A 21,720-nucleotide genomic window follows, 5' to 3' on the forward strand; every position below is an offset into this window, starting at 1 on the left:
AGAGAAGCTCTCTGTGTTGCAATGAAGCATGGTTAAGATAAACAAAATAAACAATTTTACACTATGTAAAACATTTATTCTGTGTGTGTGTGTGTGTGTGTGTGTGTGTGTGAAGCATGGGCTATTACTCATTTATTTAAAGTTCAGATACCAAAATTTAAAGTATAAAAACCCTGAAACATCATTGATTCCAATGATCACTGTTTTCTTATTTATCTTTACTTCTGTTGAAAATTTTAAAATGAATTAGTTGGGTTAACAAAATAACATGGACAACTTAAATTTGGAAGAGAGGAAATGTATAAATTTTTAAAAGGAGTTCTTTGGCAAGGAGGGATATTACTGGGCCCACTGACAAAAAGTGACTCACAAACACACTCAGAATTATACTTCACATCTGGAGATCAGAGCATATCTTTACCTTTCTGAACCTTGTCACAGAGAAGATAAATCTCTTCCCCTCCAGTTACACATCCAGCTGTCCTGTCCATCCTTACTATTTTCAAGTTGGAGGCATTGGGGGCTTCTGTCCACAGGAGAAAAACAACAAACTTAATTATTTATCCTCAGCTTCACACGCTAACCTCCTATGAGGGACCTTAACCAAAGCACACATTAACCAAAAGAAAGTTTAAATAGATGCTTTCACTCATACTGCTTTAACAAGGATATAAATAAAACAAAAATGCCTTCTGAAACCCTCAGAGCACTCCTTGGGCATGGCTCATTCATTATCACCAAAATAGATGAGACACAAAGGAGCAGTATTTGTTTCTCCCACTAACACAGTAAGAGAGATTAATAGAGAAAGAGAAAGAAATTTTCTGATGTTTCAGGAAGTTCCAAGCTAATGGATTTGTGGAATTTCAATAAGGTCAAGACTTTAATCCCAAACTTATGTCCATGATACTGATATACCATTTACAAGAGTCCTAGAAATTCAGGAAAAGCACAGTTTTCTAAAACTATTTATTAATTTTTACTCTACAGAAAAGAAAAATGAAGATGTTATATTTCTTTTCCCCAAACAAAATTAGAATTCTGTGTGGTTAAGGGGTAAAAGTTTTGTGTGGTAATAGTATAAGGCTTCCTTTTTTTTTTGGCTCCAACAGCTGCATTTTAAAGTGATCTTTGGTATACGAGTCTACATCAGTTTATAAAGCTTTCACTTCCCTTCAAACATGTTTAAATTAGAGAAATCAGTTAGTTGTTGTACTTGGGGCATGGCGTTTTCTACTTAGACCTTTCAAGGAGCCTAAATACTGCCCTTGTAGACTTTTTGGAAATATCTGTTTAATAAATCCCATGCATACCGAATAAGAAATTTGCATGGTAAATGCTAAAGACCACTGTAAAACTCTTTCAAAAACTCCAGGAACTATAGACTGAAATAGAATTTTGAAGCTATGAAATATTCGTACTGCTCACTTAGTTAACCTGAAGTTCCTAACTTGATAAAGCTATAACATGCAAGAATGAAAATGGATAAGAATAAGAGTTGTCTTTTATTAACTTCTCTTCAGAGCCCCAATTGAGATACTTTTCTCATCTAAGAGCACCAACAATATATCCTCATAGTAAGGAATTCATAAATAATAAGAGATTTGGCATTGCACGTAGAAGACTACAACGATGATCTGAGGAAGATTTATTGAGCACCTCACAATATTTCACTTTTAATCTCAACATCAAATTTTAAGCTAAATTTCAGTATTCTCATTTTGTAAGATGATAAATGTGAGGCTCCAAGTGATTAAGTTACTTGCCCCAGGAATCAGAGCTAGTCAGTAACTGCCGGGGCCAGGCTGGAAGTCTGTTCTTGACTTTACAGCAAGCTGCCTCCTGTCAGAAGTCAGGTACTCACTGCTATCATAGATGGCGTCCGATACCACGGGTTCCAGGCGCCTCGTGAAACTGCCGGTGCTGTCTGGAAGGAATGCTGTAAACATAAGCCGCACCACGCTGAGGTCCATCTCCTTTGTCTGCTGAAGAGCTGCCTGGCGGATGATCTCCTTTTCCCGATCTAGGACCAGACAACATAGGGTATTCATGCCCAGGGAGAGTAAAGCGTGAACGTTTTAGATAGGGTGCTTTTATAAAGCCCAAATAAAGAACATCAACTTAAAATAAAAGTCTATTTCTTTTTCTTTTGAAATTCTTCATATTGCTAATACAATTTTAAGAATTATCTATTTATGTCATCCAAACGTAAAGGCATCAAAAAAAGGCCTGCATTTTCTCTGGATCACAGTAAAAACTGTCCTGCCTGTGTCAACCTGCCTCTCTCCTATCTTCCCCTGCCCTGTCCCAAGACACAAAGGATGTGATGGAATGGAGTGCAGTAGCCTGACTATGCCTCAGTTGTGTGGAGGAATGTGAAAATTAAGTATTCCAAAAGCTCTCTGAGCACAGGGACTGTGTTCATCCCACAGGGCCCGGCACAGTACCTGGCACTAAGCAAGTGCAACTCAAAAAGTGTTTTTAAGGAGCCGAATGACTCCACTGCACTTGGCTCCTTCCCTCCTGATGGAGATTTCATACCGATGGACATAATCGTACTTAACTTATAATATCATAAGAGGTGATAATTCAAGTGATAGGTACTATAAAAGAGCTACAGTTGAAGTGATACGAAATTTCGAAGGAGGGGAGAATCCAGAGGCTTTGGAGCAGAAGAGGCATTGCTCTAAGTCTTGAAAGGATGGTAGAACTTGAACTTAGGAGGAGAATGAAAAAAGGCATCCCAGGAAGAGGGAAGAGCAGGAATGGAAAGAATGTGCCAAAGAGAGAAAGTGCGAGATTGTGGTGCTTCTCTGGTGTAGTTCAGTTTGACAAGAAGGGGTGTAGTGGGAAACAAAGTTGGAAATGCAGATTGGGGCCAGCTCTTGGGAGGCCTAAAATGCCAGGGTATGGAATTTGGATTCCGGACGCAACAGGGAGACACTGAGTAGTGGTGACCTGTAGGCTTCAGTAAGATCCATCTCGCCATAGGGTGTAAACTAGATTAGAAGTGGGGAGGAACAGAGACAGAGCATCAAAACATGGAGTGAGGAGGGGAAGCCCAGAGAGCACAGAAGAGCTGGACCACGAACTGGAGATGCAGCAGAGGTGAGGAGGACTCAAAGATGATGTGAAGGTTTTGAGGATGAATATCAGAAGACGGAACATGTCTAATGGGAAAATGATTGTCTTTGGACTGCCTGAGTATGAGCTGGTGACAGGACGGCCAGACGAAAGGACAACACATAAAAGCAGAAATGGCATATGTGGTGGAACAAGGATTAGGGTTGAAAGAAAAAAATATAAGTGAAGGCAGGAAAACGTAAAATCATAGCATTTTTATGATAAAGAGGATAGCTTACAATGAGCCTGAAGAGCCCAAAGAAAGATCCCTTATAATAAGGTGAGCTGGGGGAGGTACAACAGAGCAGATGTTCTTTGAACCATGTCTTGAATTCTGAATTGGTTCTGACAGGTTGAAAAGGGAAGGGTGGGGTGTTTTAGGTAGAGGAAGACACATACAAAGGTATGAGTATGCATCAGTGTTCAGGGGGTGGTGATGGGGAGAGGTGGGTACAGGTGGGACCTCAGATAAAGCTGGAAAGGGGGCTGAGGCCCGGCTTTGTATGCCAGGCTATGGAGGTACAGATTTTATTCTAGAAGTAGCAGGATGCCATCCAAGGTTTCTGAGCAGGGAAAGGGTGAGAGCAGCTTGGGGTACAGACCAGGAGAAGGAGAAACCTGGGGCATAAGATGAGCATATGGTCTACATACAGGACAAGGACAGCCAGAGCTCTCAAAGGAGCAAGACTGGGAGAGTGATACTCACCTGTGAGCTGCCGGTCTCCTCCACCTTCTGCTTGTAAATAGGCAAGATCAGGATGCACCAAAAGTCCGGGATTATAGCCCCTTATACATGCATCTGTCATTCGTGCTTCCAGTGTTTCAAATACTTTTTTCTTTGTCACATGAAGTATACCCAGGTTTGCAAAGCTGGAGGAAAAACAGTAACAGCAACAACAACCAGAATTAGGCAGTCAGTGACTAGAGAGTCCTGTTTTACCTTAGCTAAGTGGATTGAGAAAAAATGCATAGGCCCTCAATCACTGGCCCTCAAACACATTACTATTTCTGCAGTGAAACATACAAAGCAGACTCATCAAATGGAATAATAAAGACTGTAACCAGCTGCACATCATGTCAGGCTGGGTTTTGCCGCCAACTCAGTCTGTGGTAAACTTAGAAAAATCTTTTCGTTTTCAAAGCTTACTAGACTTGCAAATTATGAATAAGGGAGTGGGGTATACATATCTTAATAAGAAAGTTTTACCTAGACCCATTTTAAAGTATTTTTCTAGGAGAGTTGTATAAAAAGAAGTTTTAATTCCAAATATGCTAAGTTTTCTAACTTTTTAAAAACGAATACGCAAAATAGTATATTTAGAAGATTTTTTTTAAAGCCTTTTTTAAAAGAACTTTTTTTTTAAGTTCTTTGAAAGGCTTGTAAGCTTTTGTAAGAACTCTTCTTTTCCTCTGGCTTTTACTCAGAAAGAAAAAAAATATTAGCAGAAATATTAGAGGAAAGATAGAAATATTATGATAACTGGATCAAATGAAATAAAGAAGAAGATAACGTTGGAAGACTAGATAAACTAGGGAAAGAAAACATAGGAGGTGAAGGCAGAATGAGATGAGTACTCATACAGAGGCCCAGAGAGGAAATGATACAGGTGTGCAGACAGTGATGAAAAAAAGTAAGACAGCTGAGACAGACACCGAAAAGAAAATACAGACCATGAGCCCCTTGAGAGCAGAGATATCCAGTGACGAGAGACCTGGGTGCTTAATAAACGTCTACTGGATAAATAAATGCATGAATTAATCCAGCACAGAAAAACAAGCAATATGACACATTGGTATGCATGGAGGCACAGGGGGATTTTCAGAAACAACACCTCCATAGTTTGGCCTTTTAGGCTTTACTCCTATACAGACACCCATAACTACAGGAAAACGAGGCTGATCTTCTAGGTAACAGCAATGATAAACACGTATGCAGCACTTTACCACCTAGAAAGTGCTTTTCATGTATACTATCTAATTTAATCTCTGTGAAAAGTCATCATCTGTATTTTTCATTATGTGAATAATGGATTTACTCTGAAAATAAATGAAACAATACAGAAGTCAGTCTTCCACCTTAGGTAATGATAGAGCAACACAGACCGATTGAACCTCGCATTTTCAACAACAAAAAACATATGAAAAAATAGTTTTCAGACACTGGACAATAGGTGGCATAGGACAGTGAGCCTTAAGAAAAGGAAAACAAATAAGGTGAATCCTAAAATTATGCTGCCTTAATATCTAGAGAGAGCTTCCAGGCTGCAGCAAGGAAGGGGGAGCCCAAACAGGGCCTGCTGATCTCCCTGAGTTTAGGAGACAAAGGAGGTCAACAAGGGTAGAATTCACAGGCCAATACCAGAGAAGAAAGAACCACATACCGAGAGACACTCAGAGCATATGTGTGAGGAAATGACCCAAGGCTGGGAAAAGAACAATCAGAAGCACAGGCAAAACAGTCCCTGGAGCACACACAGGGCTAGAATAGTTCAAGAAATCTGTGATACACGAAGTATTAGGGTGTACAGTCAGAAAGGTATTGCCTTTGTAATGGCATCAAGTTAACCCTAGACTAAAGGCTGCTCTGGTCTCCCTAAAAAGGCTTAATATTAAGTCTAGAAAGGATCAAGCTATTCCCAAACTTAACTTCATCCCAATGTTCAAAAATATTTAGAAGCATAGAAAATAAAAAATCCAACTACCCACAATCCAAAATTCAAAATGTCTACCATCCAGTCAAAAATTACCAGGCATACAAAGAAACAGGAAAATATAACTCATAATGAGGATAAAAATCAATCAATAGAAACAGATCCAGAAATGAAATGAGACAGAAAACAGAATTTGTAGGTAAGTACACGGAAAAGCTATGAGAGATATACTCCATATGGTCGAGAAGAAAGCATTAGTATGTGAAGGAGAGGCATGGAAGATATAAAAAAGACCCCCCCCCAAAACCCACAGAGATGAAAGCTACAACGTCTGAGAAGAAAAACACACCAGATGGGATTAAGAACATATTAGACAGTACAGACAAAAAGATTAGTGAACTTGAGGACACAGTAATAAAACTATCTGAAATGAAACTGAAAAAGATGAAAAAAATTTTAAAAAGAAGAGATCATAAATGAGCTGTGGCATAATTTCAAATGGCCAAATATACATGAGGTTGATGTTTCAGAAGAGAAAAAAGAGGAGTAGATGGAAAAAATATTTTAAAAAATAATGGCCGAAAAGTTTTAAAATTTAATAAAAGCTATAAACCCAGAGATCCAAGAATCTCAATGAACCACAAAGCACAAGAAACATGAAGAATACAACACTAAAGCTTATCATAATCAAACTGCTGAAAACTAGCGATGAAGAGAAAATCTGAAAAGCTGACAGAGAAAAAAACTGACACACTATGTACAGAGGAATAAAGATAAGAATGACAGGAGACTTCTTTTTGGAAACAAGGCAAGCCAGAAGACAGTGAAGCAGCATATTTTAAGGACATGAAAGAAAAACCGTGTCAACATGTATTTCTATACTCCTCAAAAATATCTTTGAAAAATAAAAACAAAATAAAGAGTTTAAGATGTACAGCAACTGAAAGAATTTATCAGCAGCACACCAGTGGTGTAAGAAAAATTAAAGGAAGTCAACACATGGGTAAGTATAAAATACTTTTTTCCCCTTATTTAAAAGTTTCTTTAAAAGATAATTGACGATTTAAAGCAAAAATAAAAAACAATATATGGTGGGATTTACGACATATGCAGATGTAAAATATATGACATAATAGCACAAAGGTCAAGAGAGGGGAAATGAAAATATACTGTTAACATGCTATACATAAAGAGGTATAATGCTACTTGAAGGTAGACTATGATAAGTTAAAGATGTATAGTATAAACCTAAAACAACGGCTAAAAAATACAAAGAGGTATAAATCTAAAAGGAGATAAATGAAATGACAAATAATCAATTAATCTAAAAGAAGGCAGGGAAAGGGGGAACGAAGAATAGATATGACAAGCAGAAAAGAAACAGCAAGATGGCAGATCTAAACACAGCCATATCAGTAATCATATTAAATAAAAATCACCTAAACACCCCACTAAAAGACAGAGTATGTGAGATGGAATACAAAGACCCAACTATATGCAGTGCATATTTACTTTGAATATAAACAAACAAAAAGGTTAAAACTAAGAGGATGGGGAAAAAAATGTTCCAAGCTAACATTATTCAAAAGAAAGCTGAAGTAACTATATTAGTTTCAGTCAAGGTAAATTCCAGAGCAAAGAATATTACCAGGAATAAAAATGAAGGTCATTTCATAATGATAAAGGGATCAATTAATTAAGAGGACATAAGAATCCTAAATTTTTATGCATCTAATAAAAGAACTTCACAATACAAGAAGCAAAATCTTATAGAACTGAAAAGAGAAATAGATGTGTTTATGAATATTGTCAGATTTCAATACTCTTCTTGCAATAATTAATAGAACAAGTAGAGAGAAAATTAGTAAGGAGACAAAAGCTTTGAACAAACAACCTGACCCAACTGACATTTACAGAACATGCGTTCAACCTGATCAGACTAAACATTCTTTTTTAAGTGCACCAGGAACATTTACCAAGACAGACTAGGGCTTCCCTGGTGGCGCAGTGGTTGAGAATCTGCCTACCAATGCAGGGGATACGGGTTCAAGCCCTGGTCTGGGAAGATCCCACATGCCGCGGAGCAACTAGGCCCGTGAGCCACAACTACTGAGCCTGTGCGTCTGGAGCCTGTGCTCTGCAACAAGAGAGGCCACAATAGTGAAAGGCCCGCACACCGTGATGAAGAGTGTCCCCCGCTTGCCGCAACTAGAGAAAGCCCTCGCACAGAAACGAAGACCCAACACAGTCAAAAATAATTAATTAATTAATTTAAAAAAAGGATTGACTTAAAAAAAAGACAGACCATATTCCCTCCATAAAACAAGCCTCAATACATTTAAAAGGAATCAAATGATACCAAATATTCTCTTACCACAATGGAACTAAATCAGATATCAATAACAAAGTTACCTAGGTAGGAGTATATTTAAATCAAGACTGGCCACGTAATAATTAATTGTTGAAGGTAAGTGATGGGTACAATGAAGGCTCATTATGCTATTCTTTCTACTTTTGTATATGTTTGGAAATTTCTCTAATAAAATGCAAAAGAAAAATGAGAGCAGACATTATTAGGATAAAAAAACAGAAAAAAAACGATCATAAATGTTAACATATGAGAATGCAAAATGGGGCAGCCACTTTGGAAAACAACTTGGCAGTTTCTCTTTTTTTTTTTTTTTTTGCCACACCACGCGGCATGTGGAACCTCCCTGACCAGGGATCGAACCCGTGCCCCCTGCAGTGGAAGCCCAGAGTCTTAACCACTGGACCACCAGGGAAGTCCAACTATTTGGCAGTTTCTTATCAAGATAAACGTACTCTTAGCACACATCCCTACAATTCCACTCCTCAGTATTTACCCAAGCCAAGAAAAATGAAAACTTATGTTCACACAAAAGGTGGCTTTGTTCTGAAAAACTGGAAACAAACCAAATGTCCTTCAACAGGTGGATAAACTGTGATATATCAACACAATGCAACACTACTTATTAACTAAAAGGAATAAACTACTGACAGACTCAGCAATCTGGAGGAATCTGAAATACATTATGCTAAGTGAAACAAGTCAGACCCAAAAAGCCTACATATTGTATGATTGCATTTGCATATCATTCTGGAAAAGGCAAAACTATGGGGGTAGAACAGATCAGAGGTTGCCAGGGCCTAGAGTTGGGGGGGAACCTGACTCCAAAGGGTCACACAGGGATTTTCAGGATGGGGGATGGGGGAGGGAATGAAACTATTCTACACCTTAATTGTGGTGATTATATGAGTATTTATCAAAACTCATAGAACTGTATACTTTAAAGGGTGACTGTTACAGTATTTAAATTAATTTCAAAAATTTTTACAAAGAAATATTATGACAGTTAATAATGGGTTAGTAATGGGACTGGGACTACAATCCTGTTTCTTACTCAAAATGCCATATTCTTACACATCAGTGGTTTTCAAAGTATACTCTCCAGACCAGCAGCATCAGCATCACCCAAGAATTTATTAAAATGCAAATTCTTGGGCCTTATCCCAAACCTACTGAATCAGAAACTCTGAGGGTGGGGCTCAGCCATCCGTGTTTTAACAAGCCCTCCAGGTGATTCTGATGGCCCCTAAAGTTTGTGAACCACTGCTCTCCACGATGAGACAGGGCAATGACATCAGAATCCCTGGAAGTAGGGCCTGGCATCAGTACTTTGACAAAGTGACCAAAGGTGACTTTAATTAGCAGCCAGGTTTGAAATTCTCTACACTGTGCCAGATGCTGCCATCATTATGATCGCCTGGGAACTGCCTCTGCCCTTTGGCTAGGTTCAAATCCCCAGGTCCTTGGGTTGGGATTCTAAAGTGCCTCCTCCATCTGGCCTTTCTTCATCTCCAGACTCAAATATTGACTTCACGGCTGGCCTGAGATTTAAAAGCAGCCCTTGACTCACAATACACACCCTAGGTTTGGAAGTTGGATACTTCCAATCTCAGTCCAGACCTTGTCCGTTTTCTCCAAACAGCTCCTTTTCTGTGCATTAAGGCTGAACCATATGAAACTGCCAGTAGCTAACTGTTTTTGGATCTACAAAAATAGCAGTTTAATATGATCTGCATTAGTTCATTGAGGGAAGACTTGTTTCTGTTTTGCATTTTTATATTTATATATCTACTTTGAGTGCTTACCATTGGTATAGGCTGGAAATATTAGTTTAAGAAAAAGAAAAACTTCACATCTCTCTAAATCAGGGCTGCCAGGAAGCAAGCAGAGGGTGTGGCGATTATTGGTGAGGAAGGTGGCTTAAAGCAAAGTCAAGTAACAGTTTCCATTGAATGCAAATTTCAGAGAACTAAAATGCTGTGGAAACAAACTGCTGATATTCAGGATAGAAAATAAAACACCAAACAAAGATTATTTTTATGAGGACAGGCAGTAAGGACTAACTAAATAAGTGAGTAGGAAATAAAAAGTCAAAATTAAAGCTAACTAATAGAAGTTAAAAGGACAACCCCCTCAAAGTAAACCAATCAAACTTACAATCATGACTTAGTTATCTAAAACATGAATAGTTTAATATAGATAACAAAATACCTTCAAAAATATAAATTAAATTTTACTGAGAACTCATCCTGAGAGTAAAGTGAAGAGAAACACTCCAAAGAAAGGTCATTTTTTGGTTTTGATAATTTAGAAGTTATTTATCTTCTCAGTGTCATTTTCCATATACCTTTATTTTTTTTTCTTTTTGGCCACACCAAGTCCAGCACGCACCATCTTAGTTCCCCAACCAGGGATCGAACACGTGGCCCATGCATTGGGAGCGCAGAGTCTTAACCACTGGACCACCAGGGAAGTCCCTTCATTTATCTTTTTTGATGTGTTGGATTGATGCCCGGCTTATGAATCTATACTCTTAACCTAAACTGTATTGAAAACTGCTTATCATGGTTCTGTTTCTAGTATTGACAAGTCTAAGGAATAACTCTGGCTATCTTCCTAAATTTCTCTATATGCTATTCTTACCTACAAGTTAGAACTAAATAAGAATAATCGTTGACATCCTGTAAATACACATGAGGCAAGTTGGCTCATGTTATTTCATAGTATTAGCTAATGATAGTTCAGTGTAGAATTTGGATGTAAAGGGCCTGGAGGTAGATTCTGTAGCTTAACATTCAGATTTTATAAGGGAAGAAATTAAAGTCCCCAAGAAGTCATGCAAATTGCCCCCAGTCCTACTGTTGTGAGTGACAGAACTGGAAATAGAATTCTGGTTTCCAGACCACCAGCATGAGACTCTTTCTACTAAAATGCAACAGGTTCTGGTATTAGAAACTTGAAAAAAAATAAGAGAGACAAATGAAACACTGCATTTTGGGAAACACTGTAGGCAAAAGTTTCTCAGTTAAAAATCAAATTATAAAAGGAGTACCAAGGTTTCATAGAGCACTCTGAATGGGGGAGGCTACTGAGCCTACTGTAACTCTTAGGTGGCATCCTCTTGATTACATTTCTTGGTGAAACTGCATAATATTAGAAAATCCCACAGAGCTATGACCAGACATCTTGATGATCACATTTACAAGTTTAGGTGCTCAAACTGTTGAATGAATGAATTCTTCCAACTACCGAGCCCCTCACGCCAGCACTAAAAGAGAGTAACAGATTCCTCGCTTTCCTTGGAGACAGGGAATTTACTTTTACTCCTGCTGTAGGTCCCAAATTAAATAACCATTAGTTCCTCCCCAAATCCTCAAAGACTACTAAGGCAAACCACAGAAACACCAAATTACAGATAACATACTGGAATGTTTATAATAACAAATATTGTGAGTAGGGAACTTCATGTATAATTTCCTCTGAAGGATATGATTATCACACACATTAAACAGGACCAAAGAGAATATACACTTCGTACCCACAGTTGCCTACTCGAGTAAATCTGCAGAGATGCTAAGTGATCAACTAGGCCGAAACTCTTTGACAATTACCCTGCATTTCAAAGCTCTCATAGGTCAGTCAGGAACTGTAAGGGTATTCCAAAACAAACCAACTGTGAACCAACTGTGACACACAAGAGGAAACAGGCCAGCCTTTCAAGAGGATGTTGAAACAAGTTCATTTAAAGCATAGTTGAATTTTTCAAATCAATTTAGGCTTCTTCCTCCAATGTAGACTTTTTTTTTTCTCTGACATCAAAAGAATCAGATTTTAGTGACTTAAAAGAAAGCTCTCTAGGTTTTTCACACTTGAAAATTTTAACAGTCAAACAGAAATACCAAGGAACATGAAAGTTCAACCTCCCCAATAACAACCAACTTGAAACCTGATCGGAATTCAAAGCCTGAAATGTTACCATCAGCTTAATTATGGTTGATTTAAACAATTCCTTTCTTTTGAGTGAACAGTCTAGATTAACTGGGATTTTACCGTAAACTATTTAAATCAGTATTAGGAAGCCCTGAAAGATATTCCTGAAAATTAGACAAATTTAATTAAAAATTTCTTTTGAATTGAACTTATGTCTATAATACTTCATTCATTAAAAATGGCTTGTTTTATCTCTCTGACCAACCCTTAAATGAATATGTCTCTTTGTATTTACATTTCAAGTCTAATGAATGCCAAAACAAATTTGTAAACCTTGGTTGTGCACACTTTAAAAAAAAATTGAAGTATGGTTGCTGTACGATGTTATATGTTACAGGTGTACAATATAGTAATTCAAAATTTTTAAAGGTTATACTCTTTAGCTATTATAAAATATTGGCTGTATTCCCCATGTTGTACAATATATCCTTGCAGCTTATTTTATACCTAGTAGTCTTAATCCCTTACTCCTATATTGCCCCTACCCCTTCCCTCTCTCCCCGACTCATTTGTTCTCTATATCTGTGGGTCTGTTTCCTTTTTGTTATACTTAACAGTTTATTTTTTAGATTCCATACATGAGTGATATCATACAGTATTTGTCTTTGTCTGACTTACTTCACTTAGCATAATACCTTCCAGGTCCATCCATGTTGCTGCAAAATTTCATTCTTTTTTATGGCCGAGTAGTATTTTATTGTGTATATGTATATACACACATCTTCATCATATATATATATATATATATATATACATATACCACATCTTCTTTATCCATTCATCTGTTGACAGACACTTAGGTTGCTTCCATATTTTGGCAATTGTAAATAATGCTGCTATGAACACTCGGGTGCATGTATCTTTTTGAATCAGTGTTTTGGGTTTTTTGGATATATACCCAAGAGTGGAATTGCTGTGTCATATGGTAGTTCTAGTTTTAGTTTCTTTGAGAAACCTCCATACTGTTTTCCACAGTGGCTGCACCAATTTACATCCCCACAAACAGTGTCTGAGAGTTCCCTTTTCTCCACATCCTCACCAACATTTGTTCTTTGTGTTCTCTTTGATGACAGCCATCCTGACAGGTGTGAGGTGGCATCTCACTGTGGTATGGCTCTGCATCCCTGATACTTAGCGAGATCAAGAATCTTTTCATATGCCTGTTGGCCACCTGCAAGTCCTCTTTGGAGAAGTGTCTAATCAGGTCCTCTGCCCATTTTTTTTTTTTTTTTTTTTTTTTTTCGGTATGCGGGCCTCTCACTATTGTGGCCTCTCCCGTTGCGGAGCACAGGCTCCGGATGCGCAGGCTCAGCGGCCATGGCTCACGGGCCCAGCCGCTCCGTGGCATGTGGGATCTTCCCAGACCGGGGCACGAATCCACGTCCCCTGCATCGGCGGGCGGACTCTCAACCACTGCGCCACCAGGGAAGCCCATGCCCATTTTTTAATCTGGTTGTCTGTTATTTTGATGTTGAGCTGAATGAGCTGTTTGTATGTTTTGGAAATGAAGCCCTTATCGGCCTTATCATTTCTGTGCACACTTTCTAAGCGACACAGAACTGAAATAATAGTTACCTATCCACTTCATGCTCAACATGTTCACACTGTAAATCGAGAACCAATAGTTCATTAAGGGAATCACCAAAGGTATGAAATCATCCATAAAGTGTTGATTTCTGCTATAGCCCGTTTTCTTCTAATTTGTCCTAATCCTTATTTCCAGAAGGAAAATATTGCTAAAAGTGGCACAAATGTCTCATAGGCCAAGTGACTGTATAATTTATCATCCAAACTGGGCCACTTTTGAGAGTGAAAGAGGGTGCTATAAATAATTAGGCCAGGACAACAGGTACGAAGTGGGTTGTATCAGGGAAATCCAGACAAGTGGGCACCTTACTCTTCAGAGTCCTCGGAGTCCAAGTGAGAGCTCAAATTTTCATTTTCTGGGGCTCTCTGAGGGTCTTGGAAAGACCCTTAATAAAAAGGGCCTGTTCCCTGGCTGCCATGTTCGATCTGCACCTCCCTTCCACCACATCATACACCCTCACTTACCCGACCACCATGTCCTTGGGTCCAGCAGTTACAGTGCAGATGCCATCCTCACAGTGTTTTCCCACCAGGCTGTGTGCATGCAGGTGGATGTTTTTTCCATTTGTGACCAACTGAACAATAACCTTTGCAGGTCCCACATAGTTGCAGATCTATATAAGAAGCACATTTCAAAGTTAGCACATCTGACTATATTACAACATGGGAAAATGCTTAAGACAAGCCAGTTAAGTATAAAAAGTATGATATAAAATTAAGCGTATCTGTACATATACGACCACAGCTCGATTTTGAAAAATATGTGATGAACAAATGATGAGATGGAAATAAATTAAAATGCTAATGGCGGTTGTTTTGGGTGTGAAAGATACTCTGCAGGAAGCAGACCGTTTAAAATACAGCACGTATTGTTCAAGTTGGAAGGAAGAGCACATGTTGGAGGATGCTGTATCCCCGTCCTACTAACCAAGAACACATTTTCAGCTTCACCTTCATGGCATGTTTGGTCATAAAAGCTGGGTAGAAGATCAGTGAGAAGGGTATTGGGGTTGATTGATTGATGGAAATCAAGAGAAGGAAAGAGGTGAGCAGAAAGAGTCCGTCCTAACTCTCTGCCATGAGATGAGGCAGGAGAGAGAGTCTCTTGCCCAGGGACCTGGCTAGGAAGGTTGGCCATGGACACCCAAGCCCATGGACTTGGCCTGCAGTGATCTGTTTCTTTAATTCAAATAAGTGTACTACCTAAGTGCAAACCCTTAGATCTGACACCTGTTTAGCTCTTGTTTTATAAGACTTTTCCATTTAAAGTAATTTATATTTTTTATTGTTATACCTTTAAAATGATGACAATAGCAATAAAAAGAAAACTGCAAGGAGATAATGACATTTTAAGTAAACAGAGCTTGGACACCCTTTCTCCTCTAGTTGGTTCGCCAGCCCTCTATAGGAGACCACAGATACCTTCCTTGAGAAAGCCCCAACACTAAAATCATACTCACAGAAAAGACCAATGGCCTTGTTTTTAAACTTCCTGAATACTGTAAGTCAGAAACCTGTGATAAATTCAGCCAAACTGTTGGAAATGCACTGTATCTCCTCAAAGGGTGGCCGGCTATCCTCGTTTGCCTGGGAATGATGGGGTTTCCTGGGATGCAGGACTTTCAGGGCTAACAACGATAAGAGGTGGTCACCCTCACTCCTTAGCTCATATTGTCTCTTTTTGAGGAAGTATATGACCTAAATCCAGGACCTCCCAACTATACAATCGTTAGAAACATTTTAACCTGCACAAGCAACCCTTAGCTCAGAAGAAAAAGAAAGTAGATAGAAATCTCATGTAGCAATGGATCCTTGATGGATGTCTTTCTGATATATACTTGAGGAAGAACCTATGCTTGCCAGTAAAATTGCTTGGAAACAGAAAGAATTCCTTTCCACCAATCTACTTCTACTATAAATACCATCAAATGAATTTATATTCCATTGAGGCATGGTTTTGTTAGGATTTTTTCAGTATGGATTTTTTTCCCAATCCAATCTCCCACTGTAAGAGCTGAGGAGAAGTTGATCAGAACTGGGATTATTCCCCAGAGGCTTTTGGGGGAGAGAAGTTTCCTCTCCTGAACAAAGGACAGACTCCCCTCTGGCCACAGTGTAGCTCCACTGGAAACCTTAGGGCCTCTCTGCCTGAACCCAGGCTCAGAACCGCTGCAAAAGTTTGCTTCCCAGCCCACTAACACCCCTTCCCAAGGAGGAGGGCCACCTGCGGGAATGTCCTCCAGTCCTTGCAGAGCAAGCTAATCACAAAGAATGCTTAGGATTAACTTAGGCTCTGACCACCTCAGAGCACAAATAAATAATTTCTTAAACAGGTTAAGCACTTAAAAAGCCCCCTGGGCATAAAACCAATTATGAACTTAGTGCTTTCCCTTTTATAACAGGTAGAAAGCCTTTGCCCTTCAGGGTAGGGCAGGGAATGAAAAGTCCTGGGTTTGCTCCAAAGTTGGCTGTTGTCCTTACATACTCCCTGGATTGCTGATGTCAGTTCTGTGTCTTGGTGTCAACATCTGAAATCAGCCTTTGTTATGATGACATATTTCACAGGGACTTCTTCAACAGTAAATAAACAGTGAAAGAGCATGAAATAGACCATGTAATTTCACTTTTAAGTGCACTGAGCATAGGAATGCAACAGTGTAAGGCATGACGAAATGCTTCACTTGGGTGAAATCAGGTAGGCTTTCCACTTAAGCAGGACACCGGAAGGAATCCATCCATTAAAGCCCAATCCCTTTGGATATCTGGACCCTTCAACGTTACCACTATGAAGGAATCAGTCACAGGCACTGAAGGAAAGAGGTGGGAGGTCTCCTCAAAAAGTACTCACATCTTTTTCTTGCTATTACTTCACGATCGAAGGGTGGCAAGAATGAGGAACCGGGTAGTGTCTGAGGTCAAGGGCCTGAAAAATGTGCCAATGACTAATGTGCTGTTTGATCCATTGGAAAGAGTTCAAGTCAGCATGGCATCATCTGGTTTTTCACATAGGCCACAGCGCAACGACAGGGAGGCCCCTGGGTTTTGTGGACTTTCCAAAATACTGACTGAAGGAAGAAAGCTGAGGCATGGGGACACACAAAAAAAATACTATTTTCTATTTTCAGGCTCTATGGCTAATGAAGACAGTGGAATTCTACCTTAGGGGAGGGAATACTTCATAAAATGCCGCAATGACTGAGAGCTAATTGCAACTGACTCAGAAATTCATTTGTTCTATGGAGAATCAGATTATTTTTATTCAGCCCCCCTTTTACTTCTTTGCATAGTGGTTCCCTTGAAAATTAAGTTTATAGAAAGCAACTGTGTCTGTCAGAAAGGGTGGGTTATTTTTTAAAGAGTCTGAGCATAACAAGCTTTTAATAAACACTAATGGCTTAAATACAAGTTAAGCTATCACTTAGAGCCAAGGAGACAAAGGTGACAATCAGCTACCAAGGGACACAGGAAGAGCATGTACTTGACAGACAGACTAGCTAGGTTTGAAGACAGTTCCACTATCTACTAGTTCTGTGACCTTGGGCAGTGCTCAGCTCTTCATCTGTAAGATGGGGATAATAACAGGACCTCACAGGTTTGTTATGAGGATTAAATACATTAATGCATGTAAAGTCTTGAAGACCACTGCCCAGTAAATAACAGCAATACACAGTATTAACCACTATCTTATTACTGTAATACATTCCTCTACCTAGAGGCCTTTAAATAATACAACTGGGGGCTTCCCTGGTGGCACAGTGGTTGAGAGTCCGCCTGCCGATGCAGGGGACGCGGGTTCGTGCCCCGGTCCGGGAAGATCCCACATGCCGCGGAGCAGCTGGTCCCGTGAGCCATGGCCGCTGAGCCTGCGCGTCCGGAGCCTGTGCTCCGCAACGGGAGAGGCCACAACAGTGAGAGGCCCGCGTACCACAAAAAAAAAAAAAAAAAAAAAAAAAAACTGCCCTGAGGTGAATGTTTATAAATCCCGTTTAAAGGCAGGTGGCTGGAATAAATGACCAATTCAGGCCACTTCTATTCCTAGGGTAAGACTTTTTTCCAGAGTGACATATTTTACTGGGCTGTTATTTATTTATTTTAGGAATAACTATGTTATTGTAGTAATACCTATCATTCTTGGAGGTGCTCAGGATTCCTTGGCTTCCTTGATGAAATCAAGCCTTTCTTCCAGGAGCTTTATGACTCAATACCTACTGATGACCACAGGCTAGATCTGCTTTTTGCGTAAGAAACAGAAACCAAGTATCTCAGATAATACCAAACTTAGTCAAATCACCTCCTTTTATTTAAAGCAACTAACTCTGTCATGCTCTGGAAAAGTGCATACTGGTTCTTTAAAGCTGATTAAGAGAAGTAATCTAGAATTTTCTAAGAATCAGACTTTGAACTTGCTGAGTTAATTTGGACATATCACTTTGGCAGAATGTAGAGTCAACATGAATATGAGACGTGACACATGAAGTAGTTCTTTTCTGCTGCGTTTTTCCTCATGAAGTGATAATGATGATACTTGAAGAAGAGGAGGAGGAGGGAAAAATCCACACTTTTCAAACAGAAATCTACCCTAACTTTACTTGTGTATCTAACTTTGACCTCTACTGCTAAAGCAGCAGAGGAATGTGGTTAAATTCAAGAGCTCTGACGCCAGGCTGCTGTGCTCAAGTCCCTCTGTTGTCACTTAATAGCTGGGCCAGCAGAAGGATGGTTAACATCACTGGACATCAGCTTCTCCACCATTAAAATGAAAGTAATAATACATTTACTTTCATAGGATTGTTTTTAAGGATTAAATGAGTTAAGTGCTTGGCACCGAACAGGATTGGCAATCTCAAATATAAAGCCTCTCTCCTATCCAGGCTATTACCTCACCGACAACCAAAATGTACCCATTTATTCAGTGAGTACTTATTAAGCTGCTTCTATGTCCCATGCACTGCAGTAGGTCAGGGAATGGAGGGATACACAGCTGAGTAGAAAACAGACATAACTCCTGTTCTTATGGGAATGAAAGAGTAGGACCAATACTACTCAAAAATATCACAACTAAATGTAAGTGCATAACTATGAAGCACTTACACAGCACGTGCAGAATAGGGATATGACCTGCTCAAGAAGTCAGAGAAAGCTCCCTGAAGGAGTAATGAGGGCTGAGCTCTCAAAGAAGAGTAAGAATGTAACAAGGGACAACGGGGTGGCTAGGGGCTGAGAAGAGTGTTGCTGGCAGCGAGACCAGCACAAACAAAAGCTCTGTGGTGAGTCCGACTCATCATCTCCTCAGTCGTACTCACTACCACCTCTCAGGGTTTCCTTCCCGTGGTTCCTACCACCCGAGGGTGTCCCTGTCTTCTCCTCCCTGTGTAGAACCACCCATTCTTCAAGGGTACGACCTAAATCTGAATCTTCCATGACACTCCCTTCACCACTTTAGCCCACAAAACTCCACCACTGTCCCTTTTTTGGGGAATGTGATAGGAAGAGGGCAGGAAAGTTATACAGAGTTTATTGCAGCAAGAAGATGGTAAGACCAACTGGCCACTAAAGGGTTACTGTCCTACCTCTCTTGCTTGTTAAACTCCCAGAGCACACCTAGCTATACTTCCTCACTTTCTGTTTTTACGGAAGGGAAGGGGACTTGTTAACTCAGCCCGTCTTCACGTCAGCCCTGTGGGATCAGCAGTGCCACCCGATTCCACAGCCAGGGGAACTGAGGCACATTACGATGAGTTACACTGCCACCATTCCTGTGACTGGAGTGATCGGGCAGCCCTTTGAACTTGGGTCTGTCCACCTCCAAAGCCCGTTCACATTTTCCATTACACTGGCTACCACCTGGCTTAGTCACTTTTTCTTCTGTGTACGTCCAGTGTGCACAGTGTTTTATAGCTCTCCTTTGCCTAGCACAGTGTTCGTGACAGTTATCCCTGAAAAACCTGTTTGTTTGGTTTTGTTGGTGTGTGTTGTGGGGGAGAAGGTCTCAGTGAGAGGTGTGAGATGGCAGAAGCGTGCTTGTCCCCCTATAAGGCTTCTTTATAAACAAAATCATGCCACAGACATTATTAAACTGTGCATTGCTTCTCCTCTGTTACAGTGCAAGTCATATCACAAAATGAAGAAAAAGGAGGAGGAGGAGGACCAGGGGAGGGGGGAGGAAGAGGAGGAGCAGGAGAAGGAAAGAAAAGAACATGATTTTCATAATATACCTCCTCTCAGTGACGCAAAATAGACTTCACTGTTCTTTATTCTTTATTATTTGTTGAGTACACAGGAAGTACTGAATAACCTTCATCAAGCAAGACAGTACAGAACCATATCTAGTAGTTTCTGGCATAGGGTAGGAAGATGCTTGGTAAAGTTAGTTCCTTCTTTTTAAGCCAGCAGATTTCAAGCTGATCCAATCTGGGACCAAATCCCAGCTCTTTCTTCTTCCAGCTCTGTGGGCTTACACAAGATATAACCTCTCTGAGCTGCACGCTCTATACCTACAAAGTGGGACAATGATGGGACCTCAGAGGGCTGTTGTGAGAACCACACAGTGTCTGGCACATGGCATGTACTATGGAAGCACCAGTTTCTTTCCTTCTCTTTTATAAAAAGGGGCTGTTTCCCTCCTGGATTTCCCAATGACCCTGTGAAGCAGACAGACTTGGCACTATCGTCCCCATTTTGCAGATAAGAAAACAGTTTAGACAGATTAACAAATGGCATAACCCAAGGTGAGACAGTCAAGATCCGGAGGATGCTGGAATTCATCCTGAGTCTTTGTAGGTGCGGTGTTCTTACAAGATGGGATGACATGAAAATATCCTCTTTGGCCCACTCACTGTTGATAACATGGTTGTTTTTCCAGTAGTGCTCCTGGATTTGCATTGATTCATTCACATTCTTTCGTCTTTTTTATTGCCCTACTTATTTGACCAATAGCACATATGGCTCAGATGTTTGCCTGGGATTGGAAGGGCAAACTGGGCCATTAAACGCAACAAAACAGACAAAGAGGGCTTCATCAACTATGTAGAGAAGTGGAATAAAATCATTATCTATGTAAAACTCCACTTTGCAAGTTTTCAGTTTTTTGTCATACTTTGACCCCTAGTTTTTGTTTTATTTGAATTTTCAGTTTCATTACATCAAATATAGCCACTTATAAATCATACTTCTTTCAGAAAATCAAGTAACACACTATTGCTAACTCTGGGGACTGCTGGGGACTTGCAGTGTCATTATCTCATTAATAAATTAAATGTTTACCCTTTGCATGGCCCAATTGCTCATGGTTACAAAATAATATGTAACTTATGGATGAACTGTGTTGCAAATGTTCATTTATAGGCCAGTTTTTTTTTGGAACCTGGCTTACAAACCTGGTTTATTCTTTTATTTATTTATTTATTTAAAAAATTAATTAATTTATTTATTTAAAAAAATAAATAAATTTATTTATTTTTGGCTACATTGGGTCTTCGTTGCTATGCACAGGCTTTCTCTAGTTGCGGTGAGCGGGGGCTACTCTTTGTTGTGGTGCACGGGCTCTTTTTTATTGTGGTGACTTCTCTTGTTGCGGAGCACAGGCTCTAGGCGCGTGGGCTTCAGCAATTGTGGCGCGAGGGCTCAGTAGTTGTGGCGCACGGGCTTAGGTGCTCCGCAGCACGTGGGCTCTTCCTGGACCAGGGCTCGAACCCGTGTCCCCTGCATTGGCAGGTGGATTCTTAACCACTGCGCCACCAGGGAAGCCCCGAAACCTGGTTTATTCTTAAACAGAAAATAAAACAGTAGTATTCTTTTCTACTGAATTTCTTTTCTACATCTCCTTACCCTCATTGCTGCGCTACGTGCATTCTCAAATTCTGTTTTTTGAACAAAGCATAAAATATATAGTATTTAGTCAGACCGTTAAAAGATATCCCCAAACTAACCACTTCTTACCATCTCTACTGCTACTCCCTGGTTTCAAGCCGCCATGATTAGTTTCCTATGCCTCCCCCACTT

The 21,720-nt window shown here is 39.9% G+C and overlaps 1 protein-coding gene across 1 annotated transcript in view; it reads right to left on the bottom strand.

Moving 5' to 3' along the window:
- NFKB1 (nuclear factor kappa B subunit 1) overlaps window positions 1-21,720 on the bottom strand; it is a 123,112-nt gene that overhangs the window by 42,902 nt on the left and 58,490 nt on the right. Inside the window, exons 6-9 of the mRNA XM_079699748.1 lie at window positions 14,185-14,333; window positions 3,830-3,993; window positions 1,865-2,023; window positions 422-526 (exon numbers count right to left, since the gene is read on the bottom strand). Of these exons, the coding sequence (XP_079555874.1) occupies window positions 422-526; window positions 1,865-2,023; window positions 3,830-3,993; window positions 14,185-14,333 (577 nt within the window). The remainder of the gene's footprint in view (window positions 1-421; window positions 527-1,864; window positions 2,024-3,829; window positions 3,994-14,184; window positions 14,334-21,720) is intronic.

This window comes from Hyperoodon ampullatus, assembly GCF_949752795.1.
Source record: "Hyperoodon ampullatus genome assembly, chromosome: 1".
Taxonomy (NCBI): Eukaryota; Metazoa; Chordata; class Mammalia; order Artiodactyla; family Ziphiidae; genus Hyperoodon; species Hyperoodon ampullatus.